This window comes from Chaetodon auriga, chromosome 19, assembly GCF_051107435.1.
Source record: "Chaetodon auriga isolate fChaAug3 chromosome 19, fChaAug3.hap1, whole genome shotgun sequence".
NCBI lineage: Eukaryota > Metazoa > Chordata > Actinopteri > Chaetodontiformes > Chaetodontidae > Chaetodon > Chaetodon auriga.
In genome coordinates, this window is record NC_135092.1 from 10,825,683 (window position 1) to 10,851,790 (window position 26,108).

At 41.2% G+C, this 26,108-nt stretch overlaps 1 protein-coding gene across 1 annotated transcript; it reads left to right on the forward strand.

The window, feature by feature from the left end:
- The first annotated feature begins 278 nt into the window (after nucleotides 1-278).
- On the forward strand, nucleotides 279-25,848 carry atp2a2b (ATPase sarcoplasmic/endoplasmic reticulum Ca2+ transporting 2b). The gene is made up of 24 exons (XM_076758429.1): nucleotides 279-953; nucleotides 1,277-1,294; nucleotides 1,411-1,493; nucleotides 3,227-3,331; nucleotides 6,411-6,549; nucleotides 14,252-14,332; nucleotides 15,108-15,193; nucleotides 15,612-15,767; nucleotides 15,937-16,078; nucleotides 16,331-16,497; nucleotides 18,449-18,537; nucleotides 18,774-18,876; nucleotides 19,028-19,159; nucleotides 19,294-19,413; nucleotides 19,634-19,852; nucleotides 20,004-20,127; nucleotides 20,228-20,439; nucleotides 20,535-20,755; nucleotides 20,875-21,077; nucleotides 21,417-21,502; nucleotides 21,613-21,746; nucleotides 22,017-22,134; nucleotides 22,303-24,423; nucleotides 24,774-25,848. The coding sequence occupies exons 1-23, from the start codon at nucleotides 836-838 to the stop codon at nucleotides 22,573-22,575; spliced, it is 3,129 nt and encodes a 1,042-aa protein (XP_076614544.1). The 5' UTR covers nucleotides 279-835; the 3' UTR covers nucleotides 22,576-24,423; nucleotides 24,774-25,848.
- The last annotated feature ends 260 nt before the right edge of the window (nucleotides 25,849-26,108 follow it).

A 26,108-nucleotide genomic window follows, 5' to 3' on the forward strand; every position in this document is an offset into this window, starting at 1 on the left:
ATTATTACATTAATAAGAGCACAGCAGAAAAACTTGGATGGAGAAAAGATAATTTTATGTTTGTCTCTGACAAGTCTGTTATTGTATTATCCCCAAAGTTATGGGAATTGTATTGAAAATATAAAAACATAAACGTAATGTGGGCTATCTTGACAGCTTTGTCACCGCTCGCGCGCGCGCACACGCACACTCCAACGTCGTCGAGAAAGAAAGAGAGAGAGTAGGACTTCCGGTGTCTCCAACCAATGAGCTGATTCCACATGCGGACACCGAACACCGCATTCGACGCACGCGAGAGCTGCAGCGAACGAACGCGATTGGTGCCGATGAGGACGCTAGTGATTCCGCAACACACAGGCAGAGCGGACGAAGGGAGCAGAGCTGCAACTTAGCCACATGTTTAAATCATCTATTTGGACAGATTTATTCTGGAATTCGCTGTTTTACAAAAGAGGAAGGTCTTAAAATATCCAATTGGGACTGCGATGTTGATATGAATATTTCGTCTAAGGTCTCTCAGGAAAGCTAGCGGACCACAGCCGGCGAATTCAAGCGGAGCCAAAGGAGCCCAACAGTTAAGCTAGCTATAGCCTGTTAGCTCTCCGCTAGCACAGGAGCCGCTAACTCGTTCACTCTCTTCAGGCACCTGCACGCCGTGTTGTCCATTGTCATTAGCTAACAACCGGTAACAGTCAACACCGTGGGGTCCAGCTCTAGTATTTACAGGTATTTTTGTTTTAAATACCGGGTGACATCAAAGGAGGAGAGAACCGTGACAGGTTGAGGTTGGGACCAACAGGGCGAAACAAGCGGTGTCCTCAAGTGGCCGTCCACCATGGACAACGCACACACAAAGACGGTTGAAGAAGTTTACAGCTTTTTTAACGTGAATGAAAGCACGGGTCTGAGTCTAGAGCAAGTGAAGAAACAACGGGAACGATATGGACCAAACGGTAAGGAACTGGTTAAAATAGGTTTGTTCAAAAACATGTAGCCATACTCTCTCGTGTCATGTATGGCCCATGGCTCCTGGTTTGTAACGGGCGACATGCCGAACGTACAGAAAGGTTGTTGACGTCACGATCTATGTTGAAATACTGCCAAGCATCACTTCTGTGACTCACTTTGTAAGCTACAGCTGATAGATTGTGTATTTGTGTAATTTTGCAACACTACTTCTACAGCAGTATGCTAATATTGTATATGAAGTACTGACATTCAGCTAACTGCTCGTCTGCCTCTCTTTTGTCTGCCGTCTGACTGTGATGACCTGCAGAATTGCCAGCTGAGGAGGGTGAGTGGACCAAAATACAAGGAGTCACCTGTTTATTTTTAGATTCTCTCATTCCGAACTTTTCAATGGAATGGAAATAGTGGCATAATTTTATTAATGCAACTCTTGTTTTCCAGGTAAATCCCTTTGGGAACTAGTGGTTGAACAGTTCGAAGATTTGCTTGTGAGGATCCTTTTACTTGCTGCCTGCATATCCTTTGTAAGTATAACTTGTCTTTTGTTATCTGTACAGGTGATTTGTTTAGTGTTCGTTCAACCAGTATGGACCAGATAGAGCTACTCGTACTTGACTTGCACATTCATGTACAGGGAAGTGCTATATCTCCTTTACTGTGTTATCAAGATTGGTAGTAGTAAAAGACTCTGAGTAGGTTGTGTCACCCGTAAGGGGGCGCGTTCAACACTAAACATATTGAGCTAAGATTGAGTGTTTTAGTTTTTGAGTAGTGAGGTCTTTAACACAAGAGCCTGTTTCATTTCCTCCAAGAGTGAATATGGGGAAGATGAAACAGTAAAACATAACTTTCTGCCAGTTGAACATTGTCTCTGTTCATCTCCACCACTATCTTTCTTCTCACCCTTTCAGTGATGAGTTTAGTGGGTTTTGTATTTTCTCAGCACAGTTCTGTCATCAGACAAAGTGTATGTAGTCCTCTTTCTGATTGATTCAGTGCAGATCACAACTTAGCAAGAACGCTGCTCAAAGTGGCTGAGAAAGCCGCCCAGAATCTGTCGGGTAACACAACCCAGATTACCTTTTTTTCATGATTCTGTCTTCACGTATTTGTCAGTGCATACATGCTTTTACTCTTGAAGCAAATCTCAAGTCATTGCAGCCTCCTAGAGCCTGTGTTTCAGAGAGATTATGTCAACACATCAACCGTGAAGATGACCAGCGTGTAAAAGAAACAGTGACACATTGTTAATATGGGAACAGATAGTTATGTCACTTGATGATTATGTGGCAAGTTGTTGGAATGAGCTGTGTGCTTTGTGGTTGGCTGTTCAAGAGTGAAAGTGACGGACACCTGAGAAGTCCACATGTCTCTCTGATGATTGAATTTCCTGGTGTTAACAAGCCATCACACTGTAGCAATGACTTGAACGTTACTTTGATGTCCAGTGTTCGTCATATGAATACAGTGTGACAGTTCCATACATGCACAGACATAACTCGTGGATGCTTGTGTTCTTGTCACCAGTGAGTGGCAATCCCCAGTGTGGATTATGTGACACAGTGTTAGGTTCTGATCCTGAGGCCCTGAGTCTGAGGATTGGCTGTTGGCCGACTGCCTGAGAATATCATCCGTCACCGAGGCAGGCGATGACAGCCAGCTATGGTTACAAAGCTTATAAATCACAGACTGTAGTACACAGCTTGTTCTCAATCACACAAGCACATGCAGACACATTTACTTTTTTTTTTCACATGAAAATACTGAGACCACAAAGTTATATACAAACACTGTTAGACTTTATATTAGTTGCTCAGGAACTGAAGGGTATGGCATTGATAGACATTTAGAATTGAACCACACATTTGATTGGCCATGCTTAAACAGGTTGGAGTAGAAGATACAGAGTTGTTGACATTTCATTTGACACACTTCTGTCCTGGCACAGATTCTAAAAGAGGAGAAAGTGGTTACTACGCTCTCAATCTGTCTAACATAACTTTATAACACACTTGGCCTAGTTTCTGCTATATTGGCAGAAGCTGGCTTTATATGTATTATCAATTCTGAAATGGTTGTTAGATACTTAAAAGTTAAAATCATTGTGCCAAATGTGTAAAAGTCAAAGTGGTGCTGGCACAACTATTCGTACCAGCAAGGTGCGTAGAAAAGACATTGTTGTCTGAAATTGTTGTTGAAATTGTTGTTTGTAGTGTATGTAATTATTGCTAATGTCTTTTTCTTTTTTTATATGTAGGTGCTGGCCTGGTTTGAAGAGGGGGAAGAAACCGTTACAGCCTTTGTGGAGCCTTTTGTTATCCTACTTATTCTCATAGCAAATGCCATTGTAGGAGTCTGGCAGGTAAACACAATACCTTTACAAATCAACCTTAGTTAGGGTTATTAAAAACTTATGTTTATATACTGTTATAAAAACTGATGAATAGTTGCCTTGAGTGGCAATGGCTTCCTTTTGCCAATTTAAAATTTTAGCCTAACAGTGGATAGTTGGGTGAGCATTACTTGGGAAATAACTTTTATTATGAGGTTTGGTCCAAATGTCCTAAACAGGAGTGATGGGAGATGGTGTCTGTCACTTTAATGCTGAAAACATGAGGAGCAGTGGAATTTTGCAACCTGACCCTGCCCTGCCAGCTGTTCCTAATAGCAAACTTATTATGTTATGATAATAGCTCTGTACCCGGAGCAAAAAAAAGTGGGGACTCAGCTGTAAAAATTGATGTTTTACTAAAAAAAAAAAAAAAAAAAAAAAAACATGATGTCACAGAAAGAAAATGTGCATCTCTGCAGAGTTTTTATCCACTTTGATAGCTGTCACCAAATGTATGTTGGGAGTGTTCAAACTGAATAGGAGTCACAAGGAATGGAAAAGTTTTATACTAAAAATTTTATGGCTAAAGACAGAAATTCAAAATATAACATTTCCCATTCAGGCCAAGGTACAGCACACGTCCTATTGGACCCTCTGGGTAAAAACACACCAATCTCATGCACTTCTTCTTGTCCCAGTCACACAGGAAACCTAGCCTGCTCCACTTCCTCCTCATCTGTTTTTCATTGGCACTTTTGGCCAAGCCAAGTCAATCCACACCATGCTGATGTGCATTTTCATTACCAGTATAAATGCACCAAGTTCTGTTATGTGGCGACTGAGATGGGCCATCTCTAGAGTTTGGTCAAAGCATGCCTGACTGCCTCCAACCAAGTTGCAGTGACATCAGATGGGCTTCAAGGGTGATTCAACGATGTGTTTAAATAGCCTCCGCTGCTATTGCCAGACTTAGCAGATACTTCATCAGTTTCAATTATTCTGTTTGTGTTTCAAGCAATAAGTGGTAAATGCCAAGAAAAATCGGGACAACAGCCCGAAAATCCATGATGATAAATAGTTGGCTACTGTCAACCCTTGCACAGTGCAGTAGTGAAAGGCGCTAAAGAGGGCACTGCTTTTAATCTTGATCACTCAAGTCAAGCATGTCATCAGTGAAAGACACACCTGTAAGCAGGTAGCCCTGTTGAAATGGACTTACAAGTCCTTTTCTCCTTGGGCTGACCCACTGAGTCAAACAGAGTCAAACCAAGCCAGCATGAGTGTATGGAAAACGGCTATTGGTGAGTGTTCTGGTCCTCATTCATTAACTTACCCTTTTTGGGAAGCCCTAGCTCTTACCCTTTGACTGAGCAGGACAGCATTTAGTTTTCAAGACTAAAACGAGAAATCAAAAGCAGTTCTTTTGAATGGGGCCTGTCAGGGGGCATTTTTACACCTCTTTGTTTATATATGCCTGCTGAGTCTTGGCATTCCCCCAGGATTTACAGTGTTGGTGCCGTTGAGAAAAAGTATTGATTTGTCAACATACACCTTAATTATAGGCAAAGAGCGATTGCAGCAACAATGGATGGAGGCACTCATCTGGACACACAGAAAACTAATTATCTTTTTTTTTTTTTTCACTGGCACCGTTTCTGATCAAATTGGGAATGGCCCAGAAAACAGCATGTTACCCTGGAGTCAGTAATAATAGATAGGCTAATAGTGTTAGATTAATGCACCGAAAAAACAAAACAGCTCAGGGAAGATTTAATTGACATGAGATATCCCACGTGGAGCATCCCAACAGTGTCATTCAGCAACACATCTGTCAAGCTAATTAATCAAATTATTCAATGACATTATTATTATTATTAGCTGGTATTTAGACGTTTTCTGTTGTTCCAAGTAACCCTGTTTGTCTCCTTTGTTGGGTTAGAAGTTTATGTAAGAATAACAGACAGTTGAAATTTACATCCCTAAGATTTTTCTCTTGATTCTTGCTTGTTTCTCACATACATTAAGACCTTACATGTCCCATACAGATTTATTGATATCTGGGGAATGAGTAGGGGAACTCCTGAAACATGGTCTGTGCTTAATATGTATAGATGAAATAATTTCTCCCCTGAGGTCAGTATTGAAGATAAGTGGTTGCAGGTCTTGATTAAGGCTAGTTTCCTTGCCATAGATCAAAAGTGTTTCTGCTTAAGCAAGTGTCTCCTGAGATAAATGTCTGATAAATAATTTGAAGAACATTCCCCATTATTATAAATCACACCACAGTATACTTGGTCAAAGAAGACACTTGGGTAGGTTGGGTGGGTCTCTGCTGGATTGTATTGTAAATGAGATGCTCATTGAAGGCTCTGTTGAGGCTTGTGTAAATGGGTAGTTGTTAAATGGCTGGTTGTTGGTGTTTGTTTATGCAAGAAGCCTCTATGAACAATTTAGAAGTAGAGAAGGCTGAATCTGCTGCTTTTTCTGTTATGTTATGGATGAAATTAAGATAGTTATCCTCTGAATTCAAAGCAGTCAGTGTTTTGTATGCCCTTTGTAGCTTCCTTTAACCTTGTCAACCCTCACCTTTACTGGCAGCCATTTTAATGGCTTTGTGTCCCTGTTGTTATCCCTTACAAAAGACCTTAATGTCTTGGGGTTGTGTGCCCTGTCTTGCCATGTCTCGTTGAAAGCTGCCTGCCTGCCAGCCAGGATGCTAGCTGCCACGAAAACTGTCCAGTCTGAGAGCAATCAGTCAGACAAGGTAAAGTCAGCAGTAACAGAAAAGTGCAAGTGAAGAATGATTAGAAAGGAACTGAGCAGGCAAGAATGGGACATTTGGGGAATGTCATTGTAATCATAGTGAAACTGTAACACATTTTTGGTATAGAAAACTCCAACTGGAAGGGTAATTTGGCTAAGATTTATTGTTTCATATTTGAAAAGAAATCCATGTGACCAAGGCAAAGGCTTTGTCTCAGTTTTTTTTCAAGCCCTTTACGTCCAGTGTTTACATAATTCTTTTCTTTGCTTTTGGCTTCACTTAAAGATCATACTGTCCTCTGTCCAATTTGAATAACAGTGCTGTAACTGGATTTCTGCTGTTTAGGAGCGAAATGCAGAAAATGCCATTGAAGCTCTTAAGGAGTACGAGCCAGAGATGGGGAAGGTGTACCGCCAGGATAGGAAGAGTGTCCAGAGAATCAAAGCCAGGGACATTGTACCTGGAGACATCGTTGAGGTGGCAGGTAAGATGACAAATATTAAGCTTTGTTTATACTCAATATAGTGTCTCTAGCAGGGAGGATGTGTGACACCATTGTGCTTCTTACATCAAGTCAAGGCAAAGCACCCACTGTGTGCACACAGGGCTTTTCATCTGAAGATGGACCAGTTTGAAGGTAGACTGGCTGAACTGGTACGCCTGTACAAACATCTGTATGGTCCTTCATTGAGTGACCACGGGGACAGTCAAATGGCCTTAAATTCATGGAAAGACTGGGAAAGCAATATGAATTTTGACGGAGGCTGTGGAAGAACATGAGCGATTGTTTTGTCACATCCAAAAAAAAGAATAGTGACCCAGGTGGAAGCAAGGTGGTCTTGGTTGTTTGTTCACCCCCTGGCGGAGAACACTGCAGCAAAGAACACACTGAGCATAGAAGCTCTAGGCATGCATTTAGGATGTGTTCTAATACTCTGAACGCTCTTGTTTGCTTGTAAGTCGTCATGACAGAAGAAAGGTAGGTCAACAACAAGATTGAGGCACAACACACAGATAATCTGCATGTGGGTCAAAGTGTTTTCTAACAAGAAAATATTGTGTGGTCTGTATTAGTTTTGATTAGGGCTGTTAATGAATATTCTAAATTCAAATTTAAAAAAATCAAAACATTCAATTATTAAAATTAATATTTATTGTAGAAAAAAAGCTACACTGCTGCAGCAGTTGCAGAGAGTGCACCTCAAGGCAGATGCAGATGTGAATATATTGCAGTTCTACACACTGTTTTTGCTGCTTCTCTGTTCCCTGATGTCCACCCTCTGTCAGGCTCTTTTCCCAGTTCAGTGAATTTAGAATTTTTTTCAAACCAGAGTTGGTGGTGGTTGGAAGAGCGGAAAGATGAATCAAGAAGGTTTTGTGTTCTGTTTTGTTTCAGTCACATTTCAATGAGGTCAGGTTTACGATGATAAAATTACTGTTTCTGGAAATGGAGTCTGGTGGCTGATATACAGACTGTGCCTGGTTAAACAAAACAGATCTCACTCTTAAGTAAAATGCTCCATCTCTGTCGGGATCCTGTCCATAATACTGTCAGACACTTACATTAGCAATCTGAGCCTGTCATTGACAAAAGAAACACTTTTAGTGGATGTACATTGACCATGTGCATATGCTGAGAGGGATGACATTGTAGCCCATTTCATGGCTGCCAGCTGCAGCAGTTTGGCCAGTTTTGACAGCCCTAGTATCAGTCTTGTTCAGCTACTTGTGAATGGGCCATCTGACTAGTTTTTAAATTTCTGATTAGTTAGTATTAAAACTTTTGCAGCAAATATTGTTCTTGAATCAACCCCAAAACTGTTTTTTTCAAGTTATTAAACAAATATGTTCCATTTGTTTCATCTGTAAAGTCAACAACGTGTAGCATATGTGTGGTACTGGTGATTTTTATCCAAAAAATAGAATCGGTAGCTGTAAATCAACACACAGATGTTGTTGGTAACTGTAAGATGTACAGATAACATTGGTCATCTATTCTGTAAACATCATCAGCAGTTTTATGATATACACATTTTCAGTTTTGCGCACACACACACACACACACACACACACACACACACACACACACACACAGCTGATCCCTCATCCTGTTAATCCCCCTGACAATTTTAAAATAATGGTAGTACAAAGTAAGTAAAGCAGTTATGCAACAGAAAGAGCAGAGGTCCAATCTGTTCCTCAACGTCTTGCTTTCTTGGCTAACCTCAACTTGGATAGGGCCACATATGTTTATGCCTTCTGCGTCACTGCTCCTCATTTCTCTTGTTTTCTCTTTCTCGTTGGGCCTGTTTTGTATCTTTTATCTTTGTTCTTGCCTCTCTTTTGTTGTCCTCTTTCATTTTTTCTCTGGTTCTGTTAATTATGTAGTTTCCCATAAAAGATTTGTCTTTGTCCTAAAGCAAAGGTTGGTGGAGTATTGACACAGATAAGTTTTCTTTACTGTCTAGAATTTTTTTCAGAAGCTGAAGAAAAGGCTGTGGATTTACTCAGTGAGGTTCTGGTACTTTACAGAATCAACGCTGTATTACAAATTTGTACTTGAAGAATTAAGTATTTCAGTCTAACTAGCTAAAATTATCATGTTAATTCTCATGCTAACTTGTTTTTTTAGTGTCAAATTGATTTGTTAATCTTGGATGGAGTTCTTTTATAATAGCACACTAAATACTTGGTGTCAGTTGAATCAAAACCATGACCAGCCCTTATATAATTGTTTGGCATGGCATGGTTTGGCTGATGGTGACTCGCTTTTTACTGCAGCTGCTGCACAGCTATGGGAATGTCCGTTTTCTAAAATATCAAGAAATTACATCTTACTTGCGAAATGACCGTGAATGACAGAATAAAGTCACCATAACATAAGCGATACAATTATATGACCATTGTCTGTCTATTGATTACTGAAAGTGAAGCTTGGACTGCCTTTCTGCTCGTTCTTGGAGCAAGCCCTAAACTTTATTTAAGCATCACAAAATGCTGGACACTAATGTTATGGCAAAATGTAATGACCTATAAAAACAGTCTCATTAAAAGGAGGACGCCTGTCTAACGTGACAAAGCATTTACTGCAGCATGGTGTAACATTGCTGCATCATTGGTGTGCTGACTCATACATCATCATGCCTGAGAATCAACCAATAGAAATACTTTTATCTTAAGTGAAAACGGATGTAATGCATTAAACAGTTAACTTCTGCCTGGCAAAATAGGGATTTAAAAAAAGAAATCTTGACGGTCTTAATCTGCTCAAAATAAGGTGTTTTATTTGTTTGTTGTTCAGATTCAGTGATCTTTGTTAAAATGTGCGTTTTCTGAATTTGATACCAGCAACACATTTGAAACAAGTTGGGACAGGAGCAGCAAAAGACTGGGAAAGTTGTTCTCAAAAAACAGGTTGGACAAGAATTTCAATTGGAATCAGAATAAAATCAGTTTTTTCATGTGGCCACTATAGCCTCCTCATCCTGTTCCTAGACTGCTGTACTTCAGACATTGTCTTGTGTTCCAATCCAAGTAGAACCGTTGTTTGGGTTACTGCAACTCATAGTCATACAGAGCCATACAGATCATTAAACTTGCCGACTTTAATGTTCAGTGGAACAGAAGCTGAATCAAACCAGGCGTTGTGCATGGTTTATGTTATACACAGTTAATGCCATGTGATTTACAGTCTATGAGAGCAAGCTGACAGCAAGGCAGCACCTCTTAGGTCACATAAGTAATAAGAATCGTGTTTATTAGCAGGTTTGTGTTGCACAGTATGGATATGTCACGAAGAGAAATGAGCACTATCTCGAAAAGCTGCCAAAGTTATGTTATTTAGCCAAAAAGCTATATGTGTCTGTGTTTGTATTAACAGCGGAAGTGGCACCAACTACTCAACCAGCGACACAGCATGAGGGTTGATGATGTATAATGCCAGGCTGCGAAGTGTCTTTTCAGACCAGGCATATATTCTTTATCCCTCAAGTACTTTCAGACCTGGAGCTGTGGTAATTTTCCCACACAAGCTCAGATGCTCCATCAGAGCAATTATTGTTAAGTGGTTAGCGGATCTCTGTGTGCTGAGTGTGTGAACTTTTATGATTATGTGTCTGTGTATAATAAGCTTATTTCAACACCCCCTTCCTCAGTATACGTTATCATTTTGTTATTTAAAGTATGCTCTCCTTCAACATTGTGTTCATATTTTCAGATTTTATTCACTACAAACATTTCTGAGCATTTAATGTTAGAAAGGATTGCTTTACATAACTAGACATGCAGGACCATGGTAAGTTGTATGACAGTAGGATATCATGGTTAGAGTCAGCCTCTTTGTGCTCTAAAGGTGGTTGCAAAAGCCAAAAATTTTATTTGTCAGTTTATGATTTTCCCATGTTTTCCACATCACCTCATTTTACAAGGAGGATTCTTAGCTTGATTACCTGATTATCTTCAGTTATGCCTTCAGTTTGTTGCTTGTTTTGCCGACATCCTGACTCACTGTGCCTCAAATGAGCCATTCATGCACTGTTTGGTCTCCGAAGTATTTTAAGCTTTCATTAAAAACCCTAAGTGAGTCTAGGCTTTATTTGGTGCCAACACTCTGCTGAGACAACAGTGACAATTCTTTGCTTCTTTGGTCTTTTTTGTTTTATCTTACTATTCTGAATTGGACAAGAGGTTTTTACTTGCCAAAGTGAGGCTTTGACCATTGCAGGCACAATGTCCTGTGCATAAGGAATACAATGTCCTCTCTTTTCCACTTTGTTTCTCTCCCCTGATTACTTCTTGCTAGCTGTATATAATTCAGATGTGTATTATATATGAGACTGATGAGCCCTGTTCTTCCTGGCTTGTGGTTTTGTCGTAACCACAGTGTGAGGACAGTATTCACCATTAACATTGTCCTGCCCTGGGAGGGAGCAGACAGCAAGACAGTTTTAGAAATGTTACAGATTCAGGATGATACATAATATCTGCTCCAGATAACCACATGGCCAAATTGCCTCTTGTGTTTAAAAGTACAGAAAAGTCTGTCTATTATCATCACCTGAGCTATTTGTTTCTGCTTGTCCACGGCTGACTGTTTGTTCCACTTATCCACGTTCTTGGTTCTTTTCCTATGCCGCTTACATGTTTGAGGTATTGCTCTATGATAGGAACACACAGAAATTATATGGAATGCACAGTGTCATGCGTGTTTGTGTAGGTTAAAGTTTGGTCATGTGATTTTTTTTTTTTTTTTTTTTCCCCATTCATAAGAGGAGTGGAAGAGTCCCTTGAGGGCCGGAGGACCTCATAAGGGTCCCAGGACCCTGCAAGCCTACGTGCTAGCATATCAGGGAGCCCCAGTCACTGGGAGAGAACATACACAACCCCGTCAAGGCCTTTAAAGTTTCTCTAGACCCCTCATAATGCAACTATTGGGTACTGTGTAATTTGCACAGTGTTTCTCCTCGGTTGGCTGCTAATGAAAGACTTCATGTGAAAGGAGTCTTCCCATAGTGGTTGTTACTGATAGCCAGCATTAACTAAAATCATTTAAGGGCTGTAAAATCAGATTTGCATCCTCACTGGGTGAATAACCTACTAAGCATCAGCGGTTGCAATCACCATTAGTGTTATAAGAACACGCTGAAACAACGTTTTGTATGTGCGTGCGTATAAGTGACACAGGACAAGATTGCTAGGCTAGCCAGTTAGTGTAACACCAAGGAGGGCAAGTTTTCAAACAGGCTTATTAATGAAACAAGTCTTTACTGACATTATAGTGGTACACTGAATACAGGGGAGGTGGGCCGCCGTTCCAGGGCATTGGTAGAGGGATCACTGCGGCACGATAGCTCTAATTCAGAAGAGTTGAGGCTGAGACTATCAGTCCCATGGGATAGGGGTGTCAACCATGGTTAGTATAAAGGAGGGAAGGAGGGGATACAGACCCTGGATAGGGTATGAAAACAACTTGGGACTGATGGGGTGTTATCACTCAAGTGTATGCAGACTGACATTTGTCCCTTACTCTAGGGAGCAGATAAAATCCTTTGTTCACATGGGAGAAAGAAAGGTCCCCATCCCAGAGGCCGTCTACTCTTTCCCAGAATAAAAGAGCATGTGATGAGATGAAAGGAAAGATAACTTCACTCTTAAATTGAAACAACTGCAAAGTTTGGGTTACTGCAGCAAATTGCTTTAGAAAACTGTACTCACTCTGTGCCAAATGACTTGTAATAGGAATATTGTCTTTTTTCAGAATAAGGGCAAAAAATGCAATATTTTATGCATGTAAACCCAGTCATTGCCTGTGAAAGTGGGCTATTCTACTTACTGTGACATTATTCCCAGTATAACATGGTATATCGTAAAGAGCAGGGTGTTTCACTATTACTTGAAGGAAGGAGATTTTCTAATTAGTGACTTCCCACAGGGCTTTGAGTCTTGAATATTTCCAGTTACTGCAGTTCCTCATCCCCCTTGTGTCCTCCTTCATGCTATGCTTGTTCATCTCCTTTACTGTCTCCTGTCAGTTAAGAGGGATCTAATTTAGAGGCAGGTGATGATGAAGTGGTTTTGACGGCCTCTAGTCAAGTTGAGGACCAAATTTGGTAGTGCAGCCGGTACAGTCCAGCAGCATTACCACATGTTACAGTGCATTTACAGTGGTTACACTGATTTTTGGATTAATGGTGTGGTGTAAGCAAGATGTGTAACAATGCAGTGATGCATTTTATTGGTTACTTAGAGTAGACTTTCTTCACTTCAGTCTCTCTGTTCGTGGCCTAAATTTCAAACCACCCTCAAAGAATGGTGGGAATGTGTGAGCAGGCTCTATATGCAAGGACACACTGTTTCACACTGTTTCTATTTCAACTCCTGTGACGAAGAACGGGTTCTCCCTGCTTGAAACGCAAGTTTTTATCATTCCCCCTCCCCCAAATGCAGCAGCACGTTTGCAACTGATCAAAATAGTTTTCCCATTTTTGGACGTGTGTTTTGCAGGACTCATCTAATCCTTCTTCCCATTCTCTCCTCTCCTCCACCCCCCCCCCCCCCCCTTCTCTCAAAAGGGCACTGCAGAGGCCCAAGGGTTGGTTTACATGTCTGTCACCACTCTCCACTGTCCACAGAGGGATCTCTTAAGAGCCTCTGGGTCATTCCTTTGTATTGCTTTTACCTTCACCCCTTCAAGTTTTGCGGTTTCTGACTGTAAGCGCAAAGTAATTTTTCACTTTGGTGCAACAGCACATTGTGCTTTAGAATTTCATTAAAATGTCAGCGGTCAATTTTGCCTGTTATGGTGACCCTTAGTTGGCCCATAGTCTTTCTGTAATAGTACAGCGTTATACAGGGAACCTAATAGTTAAAAGACTATAATGTACCTTACAGATTCATCATGGATCTGACCTTTTAAGGGATAATGTATATTTGTATTTCTAGGCCCATCCAGACGTGTTTTGTAAACTAAAAGAAAACGCAAATGTGAGCCTGAATGCAGAACAAGGTCAAACCATACTGCTGAAAGCTTCGTTTTCAGCACTTTTTGTCTTCCCTGATCAGAACCAAACAACGTGAAATAATACAAAGGAGTCAAACTGTTTGATTTTCGCTTTTTGAGCAAAGCTAATAAATATCATTGGCTTTAATGGTACTTATCTGCTTTCTGCAGAGGAAACACTTGTTTGGAATTTGGTGTATATATTTACATTTTACATTAGTTTTACTGGGGGTTGCTAAAGCCATGTGTTAGTGGAAAGAATGAGCAGCAATCTATTTGCGTCCTGTGCGAGAGATGAGTGGAACATTAATAATATTTGAATGCATGACTTTCCCCTCAGCCTCTCAAATAACTTGAGTTTGATTATTTTATTACTCCCAAGGAGCATGAGTTGGGATAACATGGCAGCTGATTTTATTTCCACAGCTTAAGTGTCTGTGTGTGGTCATTTTTGTTTGTTTATTTTTCTTAAAATATTTTCTCTTTTCATGATAAAATGCTGTAATTTTAGAGGTGTCTTAAAGGGATTTATAAGGCTTGTTACAGTATTTAATCAAATCTGAACACCACTCATCTTCTATTATTGCTTCTTTTGTACAAAGTATCCATCCTCCTGTAGTCATTGCCATTTACAGCTGCTTTTAGAGGTACTTAACTGTCTCCTGTGTTGTGTTGTTTCTGTCCACAGTTGGCGATAAAGTGCCTGCAGACATTCGGCTGTCTTCTATCAAGTCAACCACTCTGAGGGTAGACCAATCAATTCTTACAGGTAAAGCCATTTCTAAATTGTTTAACCACTTTTTGTCTGTGTCAGCTTCTGTAGATTCATGTGTGTCTCCCCGTGTCTTCACCCATTACGCTTGCTTATCCTACATTTCATATGTTTCTCATATTGCACCTCAAATCCTTTGATCAACCCAGACACAGAGCAAGAATAAGCAATTTCCTCCTCCTTTTGACGCACATGCCCTCATTACACCCTGTTGTCATGGCTGCTCAGTCAATACCAAAACAAAGAGAAGTGAGTGATGTAAGTAAATGGATGAGTCCGTGGATGGGTAATTGGAAGTGATGTAGATGGAAAAGATTGGAAGGGGAGTATATTGAAGGATGTATAAATGCACGAGAGACAAGGTTTATGTGAATTAAGTCCTTAAGTCTCTTGTCTTGCTCTACTGCCTTAATTGGTAGCAAATTCCATGGGATATTTTAGTGTTTCAGCTATTTTTCTCCTCCCTTCCCTTCCCCATTCATGGCCATACCGCTTGTCAAATGCTCCCTGCCTTACTCAGAACTGTGCAGACCTTGCACAGTTGATTACACGCACAGACACACACTGTGCAAGCACACATCAAATATGGAGTTTGAAAGGCAGCGGCAGTGCAGTATTTGGTAATTGTCAGGCCTGCTCAGTCAGCTGCAAATCTTTTTCCACACATCTGCCCAAAGTGTCAACCAAGCATTGCAACTAAAACTTTACTCTCTCATCTAGAAACTCTCTCACTGCTTCCCTTTTTCATATCTTTTGTTTCCTCTTCCTGCAGGAGAGTCTGTGTCTGTGATCAAACACACTGATCCGGTGCCTGACCCGCGTGCTGTCAACCAGGACAAGAAGAACATGCTCTTTTCTGTGAGTGACTCACAAGACCTTTTAGTCTATTCAGTGTTATTTTATACTTTTTTTCCCCCCTTCTGCCTACACCTATAAAGGCAACAGTGTTCTGCTGTCATCCGCCTCCTCCTTGTCTTTGTTTTCTATCTCACCATCCATTATCACATCCATTTATGTATCCATTTATGATCTATTTACGTTCACTTTGTCTGTCTCACATATGCAAGAAGACATGTAGTAAAAGTGCTAGTCTGAACAACGTAAGAGTCCTTTCAAATTTTTGTTGACACTTGTTGCTATTTGAATCTCCTTTCTGTGTCTTTGAGACACATGTCTCACAATAGTTGTTGAAATAGTTTTGAGCCTTTGACCAGAAGCTTAGTGTGCAATATGTTTTGTTTTCCACTGTCTGAATTTCACTACTCCTTCACCACAGGGCACCAACATTGCAGCTGGTAAAGCTGTTGGTGTGGTGGTGGCCACAGGTGGCAACACAGAGATTGGTAAAATCAGAGATGAGATGGCATCAACAGAGCAGGAGCGCACACCACTGCAGCAGAAACTGGATGAGTTTGGACAGCAGCTATCCAAGGTAATTTGTTAAGTAACATTATTCTTTCACACTATCCTTTTTTTTTTTTTTTTGCCCTTTTTGTACTTAAAATGTTTGTGAAAACAGCCTCAGCTATTTCTGTTTGTTATGATTAACTGATTGCTCTTAGTATGATCTTTAGATTTAAATGAATGTCGTTTAATTCAAGGTTATTTCACTGATCTGCATTGCTGTGTGGATCATCAATATTGGACATTTCAACGATCCGGTCCATGGAGGCTCCTGGATCCGAGGAGCTGTCTACTACTTCAAGATTGCTGTGGCTCTGGCAGTTGCTGCTATCCCTGAGGGTAAGATGGAGAAGTGCACACAAGTACCATGACCTTGACATGCTGGTTGGAAAATCCTACTTTTTGGCCTTTTTTTATGTTTCTTCCTTTCATGCTTCTTGATACAGAGACAAAGGATTGTGCGGGCATCACTTGAGTAAATAAATGAATATGAATGGCTGTCTCCATTTCGACCTGTTAGCGGTTATCTCCTCTCCTGTATGTCTAATCCCTTCTCTTCTCCTCTGTGGTTCTGTTGCTGTTTCTCTCCAGGTCTCCCTGCTGTCATCACTACTTGCCTGGCTCTAGGCACACGCCGCATGGCCAAGAAGAATGCCATTGTCCGCAGTTTGCCCTCTGTGGAGACCCTTGGCTGTACGTCTGTCATCTGCTCTGACAAGACTGGCACGCTGACCACCAATCAGATGTCTGTGTGCAGGGTAAGAGACGAGTGAACGGTGGCAGAGAAGAAACCTGAAACCTCTGTTATCCACACATAATTGATAATGGATTGTTTTGTGAATTTCACATATTTATTCATAAATCTGGGACCAGGACACACCAGAAATTGTCATGAACCCAACAATTAGTAGCCAAGTTGTTCTGTGAATGTGTGTGTGGCGCACACATGATGTCAGCACCACAACTGGTGTGATCGCAGTTTGTGGCTGTGTACATCCTCCTAAGGGCAATGGCACAGTTAGCGGTGACAAGGGTCTGCAGTGCACAGGGAAGTGGTCATTTCACACTAGAAGAAAAATGGGAGCGAAGTCCAAAAATAAATAGAATTCTGAAACAGCTTCCATACATGGAAAAAAGCAAGAGCTGGCTACTTTTGTGACATCTGAGAACTTTCAAGTGTAAACTTTTTACTGAGCAATAAAGCCACCCTGACAGCCCTTTGCTGACGGTAGGGATTTACTGAGCACTGAGCACCACTGACACTGAATGGCTCATAGCGGATAATGATGGATTTAGTTGTACTTTTGAATCTTATTTAATCTGTGCCTATGTACATGTTGTATTTATATTTTCCTATCCCTTTATGAGCATTAATAACTTCAGGGTATATGAGCTATTATCTATTTACTATTTATTGTCTATTTTGGCCAACAATATTTGATGATTTCCTCTTTCCAGCTCATTTCTTCCTATTGCCATTCATTTTTTACATCATATTTCTCCTCCCTGCTGTGTCGCTCCATCTTTCTCCTCAGCCCTTTATCTTGTTGGTCTTCTGTGTCTCTCCTTTCTTCCCTCCTCATTCCGCTCTCCTCCCCCTTCTTGTTCAGGCAGCATGCTGATCAGTATGCAGTAGTTAGTCACTTGCAGCAGAATCAGCAGTAGAGTTGCATAACTGACCTTGCGTTGACAGATTCTCTCTCTCTCTCCTGTATCTCTTCTCGCCTTGCTCATCCCGTACAATTTCAAAGTCAGAATTCTGTTAAACAATTTTGGAGGGCCTCATTTTGATAACCACAGGAAGCTATTCTTGGCTGTTTGATAGAGACGCTTATGATGTTGCATCAGCAACACCCAAACCACCAATTTCTTTTCAGTTCCTGACTTGCTCTTGTGTTTTGGGTCAGACCGCCACTGACATCACTGCTTTTTGTAGTCTTATGGGTGCCTGAGGGGAGTGCAGCCATATTGCCAGTTCATCGTTTTGTTCAGATATTTCTATTTTCATCCTTGTATATATGTGTGTCCTGCCCCTCTCAGTTTTGAGCAAATGCATTGCTTTTGATGTAAGAATGTGTTTGCAAACCTTTGACAGCCATGGTAGCAGTTCTAGTGTCCTCAGGCTCAAAACCTCTGTGTTCTTACCTCCTTGCTGTTTTCTCTTATTTGGTGTTGGTTGCTGGTATCAAAATTTCTATCTTTTATGTATGGATATGGAACAAAATTTTAATATAATACAGCTATTTTTGTGGCTGATAAAACCCCCGCCCTCTTCTTTCAACTGAAAATGCTTGGAATTAATTCGAGGATGCTCAATAAGCCAGACACAGTAGCCCGTCTCCTTACTCAAAGGTACTCAAGATCCGACTGTTTCTGCCTTATTGTGATTCACTTTTATACAGTGTATTCATTCTGTGTCTTTCTTGCTGTAAAATGACTTTTAGTGACCAGTGTCTGCTTTGGCTCAGCATTTTATTATTATTCTCTGTTCTCTGTTCAAGTGGACTCAAGGTGTCTTTCCTGTGCATGGTAGTCTGCTGCCCCCTGCTGGATGCAGTGTCTGCCTTTCCTGCTAGGTTTTCAGACCTAAAGAGATAATGGAATGGATGCAGCACTTGAAATGTGGCACAAAAATATGGTTGAAACTCAGATGTTTTGTCTGAACATTAAGTACTAATGGTTTGCCCTGACAATGTTTGTTATTTGTAGATGTTCATCATTGATCGGGCAGAGGGTGATCACTGTTCCTTAAAGGAATTCACTGTGACTGGCTCCACATATGCCCCAGATGGAGAAGTGTGAGTATAAGATAAAAACAGTGTATCTATAATAAATAAATCCAGTCCACACCACTTGGAAGGGTTTCCTCTAAGCTTGTGTGAAAAATTATTTGTGTTGTTCAGTGCTCTAATTATTGATTTGCACCATGTGGGTCTCAACATGTTACAAATACAAACCCCTTTCTTACCTTGTTTTTTTATTAAATGCAATCAGCTTACTCATTGCATTCTGTCTTTGTCTGTGTCTTATTTAGGTTCCATGATAGCAAACCAGTCAAATGCTCCCAGTATGATGCATTGGTGGAGCTGGCCTCTATCTGTGCTCTCTGTAATGATTCCTCATTGGATTATAATGAGGTTGGTAGTGAATATTTTTTGCTTGGTAGCTGGTCAATAATCCTTGAGACCAAATGTGGCTTAGTTGACAATGCCTTACATGTTTATTTTGACATTTTCTGATGACGATCTGCCCAAAAGCTTTTTCATTTGTGTCTGTATGTGTGTCCAGACCAAAGGTGTATATGAGAAGGTGGGTGAGGCCACAGAGACGGCTCTCACATGCCTGGTGGAGAAGATGAATGTGTTTGATACGGATGTTAAAGGCCTTTCCAAGATCGAGAGAGCCAACGCCTGTAATTCTGTATGTAAACTTCAGTTCTTCAAAGTCATTTCCTTGCAATCAAAGTTGTGTTTTAGCATTTTTATATACTTAATTAAATCAGTAGACAACAAACTGTTGAAGGCAATTGCTTTTGTGTTTTAACATATCTTTAGGTGATCAAGCAGCTGATGAAAAAGGAGTTTACCTTGGAATTTTCCAGAGACAGGAAGTCCATGTCTGTGTACTGCACTCCAAATAAGGCCCGTTCCTCTGTAGGCAAGATGTTTGTAAAGGTAAGAAATAGACAGATTGAGAAGTATTGTGAGGTTTGAATTGACCAAGTCTGTGACATACTAAAACATACCATAACATAACATAATGGATTTTTTGATTACTTCTTTCTTACAAATGTGACCAAATGAAACATTTTCTGTATTGAAAATGTTTCTCTTCGATGCTGCTGTGTGTTTTGCTTTGCATCCTCATCATCCTCCTTTCTGTGCCTACTCACAGGGTGCCCCCGAGGGAGTGATTGATAGGTGCACACACATCCGTGTAGGCAGCAGCAAGGTGCCCTTGACCCCTGGCATCAAGGAAAAACTGATGTCTGTGATCAGGGAATATGGAACTGGCAGGGATACCCTGCGATGTCTGGCTCTGGCAACGCGAGACAGCCTCATGAGCAAAGACGACCTGGTGCTGGAGGACTCCACCCGCTTTATTGAGTACGAGGTGAGAGCTGGGACAGATTAACATGGTCTCATTTTTGGCGTCCAGCTTCCTTTTCAGGTGTGACATTGGTGGCTGTCAGCATCTGACAGTAATAAGTGAGTCTAAGTAAAATAACCTGAATGTTGCATATATTTTTTCTTCGATGATCCAGACTGATCTGACGTTTGTTGGCTGTGTGGGCATGCTGGATCCTCCCAGGGCAGAGGTGGCAGCCTCTATCAGACTCTGCCGTCTCGCAGGCATCCGAGTAATTATGATTACTGGAGACAACAAAGGTACGTGGAGAAGAGAAAATTTCACTTGCTCAAATATAACTCTACTCTACTAGTACTGCTTGCAACATTTAGAAGTAAATGTGCCTTCATTATATTACAGGGACGGCAGTGGCCATCTGCAGACGTATTGGCATTTTTGGAGAAGATGATGATGTTTCCAGCATGGCGTTCACTGGCCGGGAGTTTGATGATCTGTCACCTGCTGCGCAGAGAGACGCTGTGGTCAAGGCCCGCTGCTTTGCCCGTGTTGAGCCTTCACATAAATCCAAGATTGTTGAGTATCTGCAGTCCTACGATGAGATCACAGCCATGGTAAGAAAAAAGACCGGATAAAATTTTGCAAACATGTTCTTCAGCCGTACCAAACATCCTCCATGACAAAATAAATCATTTTGGTTATCCTGCAGACTGGTGATGGAGTAAACGACGCTCCTGCTCTAAAGAAGGCTGAAATTGGTATTGCCATGGGCTCAGGCACAGCTGTGGCCAAGACGGCCTCTGAGATGGTGCTGGCCGATGACAACTTCTCCACCATTGTAGCTGCAGTGGAGGAAGGCAGAGCCATTTATAACAACATGAAACAGTTCATCAGATACCTCATCTCTTCAAACGTGGGCGAAGTTGTCTGGTAAGGATGAGTGGTTTATACAGAGACTCAGTCTATTCCACGTACAACTCAATCCCACATACACACATGGAACCGTAACATCACACGCAGAATCATAATGGTGCTTCTTTTGTGCGTAGCATCTTCCTGACTGCAGCTCTGGGGTTCCCCGAAGCCCTTATCCCTGTCCAGCTGCTCTGGGTCAACCTGGTGACTGATGGTTTGCCCGCCACTGCTTTAGGCTTCAACCCGCCAGATTTGGACATCATGAGCAAGCCGCCACGCAACGCCCGCGAGCCCCTCATCTCTGGATGGCTCTTCTTCAGATATTTGGCCATTGGATGTAAGTAGTTGCTGCATGTGACACTCTGAACCCAACGGCAAATTAATATGATCTATGCCTGCTGATATTTTTTGTATTTATCGTCGGTACTCGAGTGTTGTAAAAGAAAAGCTTTGGGAAGGATCAACCATCAGGAAGTCTTTTGTGTTCTGGCAGTACCACATGACAGCAGTTGGCTTGCTCAAATCTGCCATGTTAGCACAATGTGAAAGTCGATTTAATGCCACCAGAAAACACCCGCGTCTAATTACAGTTGGCCGTCATCTTGGATTTAAGTTAGCAGCCACGTGTGTCACTGTGTGCGTGCATGAATGACGTCTTTTTGGTTTGCATCACCAGGTTATGTGGGTGCTGCCACTGTTGGTGCTGCTGCCTGGTGGTTTGTTGCTGCTGAGGATGGTCCAAGGATCACCTTCTACCAGCTGGTATGAATTACAGCCAAACAGCTACTGTCAGGCTATTTAAGCACTTCAGCACACGAACTTCATTTAATCTGCTGTTGGCTCCAATCTGTTTTTTCTACCAATTGTTATAGAGCCACTTCCTGCAGTGCAGTCCAGAGAATCCAGACTTCCAGGATATGGACTGTAAGGTGTTTGAGTCCCCTTACCCGATGACCATGGCCCTGTCTGTGCTGGTCACCATTGAGATGTGCAATGCCCTGAACAGGTTAGTTTGAGCAAGGCGTGTTCCCAGTCATTCTTTAAACTCCAGATCTTTAGATTTTTCCTCTGGCATTTATTGCAGCGCTAATTGTTGTTTTACTAGTATTTCTCAATGTCTGTACTTCAACATGCTGGTCTTTATCTCCACTTTCAAACACACAAACCCTGTGGTTTATATGGGGTAATGATCATACATTGCAGTATTTCCAAGTACTGGCCCTGAGGTCAGTGAGGGACTTTTTAACAAACCTGTCCATTTGTCTTCGTTGCTCAGTGTGTCAGAGAATCAGTCCCTGCTCAGGATGCCTCCATGGGAGAACGTGTGGCTGCTGGGAGCCATTTGCCTCTCCATGTCCCTCCACTTCCTCATCCTCTATGTGGAGCCTCTTCCAGTGAGAAACCTTTCCTCTAGTTTGACACGTAGAATGTGATACTATGAAATGAGGGAGCACACGGAACGAAAGCAGTGCAGTCATGATATGAGACCCATGGTGATCCAGTCTGCTGCGATGTGTAGACTGAACCGCAGTTTGACTTCAGCGCTTTGTGCTCCTTTTCAGATCATCTTCCAGATCACCCCTCTGAACCTGACACAATGGCTGATGGTGCTCAAGATCTCGCTGCCTGTCATTCTACTGGACGAGTTCCTCAAGTTTGCCGCCAGGAACTACCTGGAGCCGGGTAAAGACCTGGAGAAGCCCGCCAGCTCCAAAGGCTGCTGCCTGCCTGCATGCATGGAGGGCATCTCCTGGCCCTTCGTGGCCATTTCCCTCCCCTTGGTCCTCTGGATCTACAGTTCCGACACTAACATGGCCGACATGTTCTGGTCCTGACTGACTTGAGCACAACCTCGACTTTTCCATCCCCCCCCCCCCACCCCCCCCCACCATCACTTCCCTCTCTCCTCCCCCCTCTTCCCTCTCTGCCTTCCTACATGTGCATAGCTAGCGTGTGTGCGTGTTTGTAGAGTTAGTGTGTGTACTTGTGCGTGCCTACCATGTGTGTATGAGAAGGACCAACTATAATACATGAAACGTAATAAATAATATAAGATAACATTGAGAAGTCACCTGGTTGGAGTTGGGATAGGATTTGAGAATGAGTGTTAGAAGACCATCACTCCTGTAGCTGTGGACTTTGTTGCTGGTTTGAAAGAAAATGTACTGTTTCCATATTTTTTTCTTAATGTCAATATTGCCTTTAAGGTTTATATTTTTAATGATTTTGGGAACATCATTTGTCTTATGTCACTACAGCAAATTGTTTTGTTTAGCCTCCCTCTTCAAGAGCAGAAAAGCGAGATAACAGAAATCCATTGATCTGTACAGAGATTGAATTTTATGCAACTTTTCTTTTTTCCTTTTTTTTTTTTCTTCTTTCTTTTTAAGGCTTTGTAAATTTTTTGGACCACCGTGGCTTAGACATTCCGCCTTGATTTACTTTCTAACGTTTACCATTGTGTCTTCAGTATAACCTCAGAACTCTTGCAGAGAGGACGAGCTCCGCGTGGCAGACGAGGACGGGGGAGGGAAAGGTTCGGGAGTGAACGTTTGAATGCGCCGCTTAAACAAAAGAGGGGAAAAAAAAAATAACCTGAAAAACAAAAAGCCGCATGTCCTGTGACCAAGCATGAACTCTGTGTGGTTTCTCATTTCTAATTTAATTGTGTGTGTCCCCCTCCATGTCAGAGTATAAAATAACTTCATGGACGTTCCTTTTTTTTTTAAATCATGATTTGAAAATAAGCCAGTTTTTCTGCACTGGGCAGAGCACAGCTACCTCAATATGATAAAAAAAAAAAAGATGTATTTTTTTTCCTCATCTCTAGATTCTCTTCCTTAACGGTCTCGCTGAAGCGTAACATCTGAGGTGTGCCCCTATTTGCTTGTGCAGAAAACAGAACAAAATTTTCCTTCCCTCTCCCATTTTTAAGGATATATTTTGTTTGTATTGATCTTTGACATTCATTAACGTTATTTGTGTTTTGCTTTGGAGACAGAAGTGAGTGGGGATGATGTATGTTAATGACCATCTCCATGGCGTTTGATTCAAAGGACAGTAATATTAAAATCATAAGAAAAAAATACTAATACTGCACAGTACTCCAAATGAACTTGGATTGCAAATGCAAACCCAAAATGTTGTTTTTTACTTCAAAGAAAAATACACTCATAAACCCTTTGAATCAAAGTGTTTTCTGTCTTTATTCAATACGATTGAGGCCAATGGTTATCAGCATAATTCATATCCAGTGTTTTTGTTTGTTTTTTTTTTTGTATGTGCACATAATACTTGAATACAACTCATTTCAAACATATGAATGCTTCAGTTTCTTGGCACAACATGATGAGCAGGAGATATTCATGTCACAGAGAAACAGATCCAGTGTATATTTGACTCTTACAGGCTTTAATATTTAGAGGTCTTAGTTTGTGCCGGGCTTACCGTACTTCATAGTAGTGTATATATACATGTTGGATCCGAGCCCATACAGTCAGCTGCACTTATCTTAGACCACTTTCGTATTATTTTGTATGGAAAAAAATCCCCCCCACCCCACCAAAGCATGTTTTTTAGGTAGAAGCCTGGGTTTGCTCGCACTGTGTGTGTTTATCTTTCACTTTACAACAACTGTGTGCTTTTCTTCCTCAATGCCTTCCATTGGCTCCCCTGTCACTAGAGTGAGTATCCATTCGCTTTATTTCTCCACACACACACACCACTAAACACCAGTTCACTTGTGTAGCATCTAATGAAATGAGGGCAGCAGAGAATCCAGATTTGACAACCATCCACTATTACATTGAAAAGCCTTTTAGGAATCAGGATTCAGCATTGATGTTGACCACATGCCACGATTGTGAATGTCACTGCTGTTCTTTTCACCTCTCTAACACTTGCTTATATTCACAAAACCAGTATCTGATACTCTGGCAGAAAGAAAATGTTCAATTTTCAAGTATAAAGTTGTGGTATTTTGAAAAGCGCTTTGTTCTAACGTAGTTTCCTCCTCTTCCTTTTTTTTTTTTAGGCTGGCTCTCGTAAAAGCTTGGCAAAATTTCAAGAGTGGGTTCAGAGGCTGGAGTCTTCCCGCCGTCCAGCATATGTGCACTCACTCTGACTTCACACACACCTCAGACACCATGATGACCAGCAGCGTGCGCACCCATGCACAGACAAACACAGACGTTTTCACAGTAATAAGACCAAAACACATTAGGGCATACTTAAAAGAGGGATGAGCTGGGAGTGCAGTTCACTGAGCCCACATGCTCCACAATACACGACCACACATACACACACACACTACTCAACACACATATACCTCTGTGTGCAGATGCTATATCAATATGACACTACTCCAGTTTGGTGTGCGGGGAAGTTCTCAACACCCCCGACGTTCCTCCTTGCATGAAGAACTTGTCTCCACCTTCCATGGTAGCTTGTCTCACGTAGAGAATCTTTAAAAACATTGGGTTGAATGGTCTTAGCTGTACATCAGTGTACAAAACATTCATGCATGCGTTTCAGCTGTACGTAGGCTTTGCGATTTGTATTTATAGATTCTAATGTATAATACTCAAATGACATATTAAGATGGATATATCGCAGATGTTAGGAAATCACTGTTTTTATTGTAACAGTTTGGGTTATTTGCACAATATTAGACATGGAGAAATGACTCATGCTGAACTTGACTGTGCTCTACTTGAGTTTTTTTTTTTTTTTAACTTTACTTTCCCCCCATTTTAATTACTGTAAGCCAACCACTGATCTATTTACTTTCTGATAAATTTGTCCTTCGCAGTGAGGACAACAGACTGACACTTTGATTCATCGGTAATCCTGCAATACGACAGCGTTCGCCTGTCTTCTTATTGCCTCTGCATTCTTATAATTCTTGTTGTTATTATCATGTATCCTTATCAACTGCTGTAAAACTGTGATCTAACGTGAGGGGGCCCATGCCGTCCCCTCAGAGACACCTGGTCGAAGAACAATATTAACCATATGTAAAAAGACGATCATTATTGATGACTAATGATGATTGTACATGCATTACTGAGGTTGTGGTTTCAGGTAAATAAAACAATATAGTATTTGAATTTGAATTTGTCTCTTCTTTTTTTGTGCCCCAGTGAATTGAGTGATGCATTCTTGCACAGCCAATGTTATACCACACTTGTACACAGTTACATTTTTTGATAGGGTTAAAAACAAATGTAGGGCTGCAATTAACAATTCTGTCCAGTAATCTTCTGATTATTTTCATAATTTAGTCTATAAAATGTTTGTTTTTAAATGAGAAATGCTCATTGTTTATTCTCTTTAAGTCACATCTTTAAATTGCATCTTTTGTCCAACC

What these genes read in the sequence shown, in the direction of transcription:
- atp2a2b (XM_076758429.1), top strand. Translation starts at nt 836, where the DNA reads ATGGACAACGCACACACAAAGACGGTTGAAGAAGTTTACAGCTTTTTT. An exon ending in AGACCAATCAATTCTTACAG is followed by an intron (nt 14,333 to 15,107) that starts GTAAAGCCATTT and finishes CTCTTCCTGCAG; the next exon opens with GAGAGTCTGTGTCTGTGATC. An exon ending in GAGCCAACGCCTGTAATTCT is followed by an intron (nt 19,160 to 19,293) that starts GTATGTAAACTT and finishes ACATATCTTTAG; the next exon opens with GTGATCAAGCAGCTGATGAA.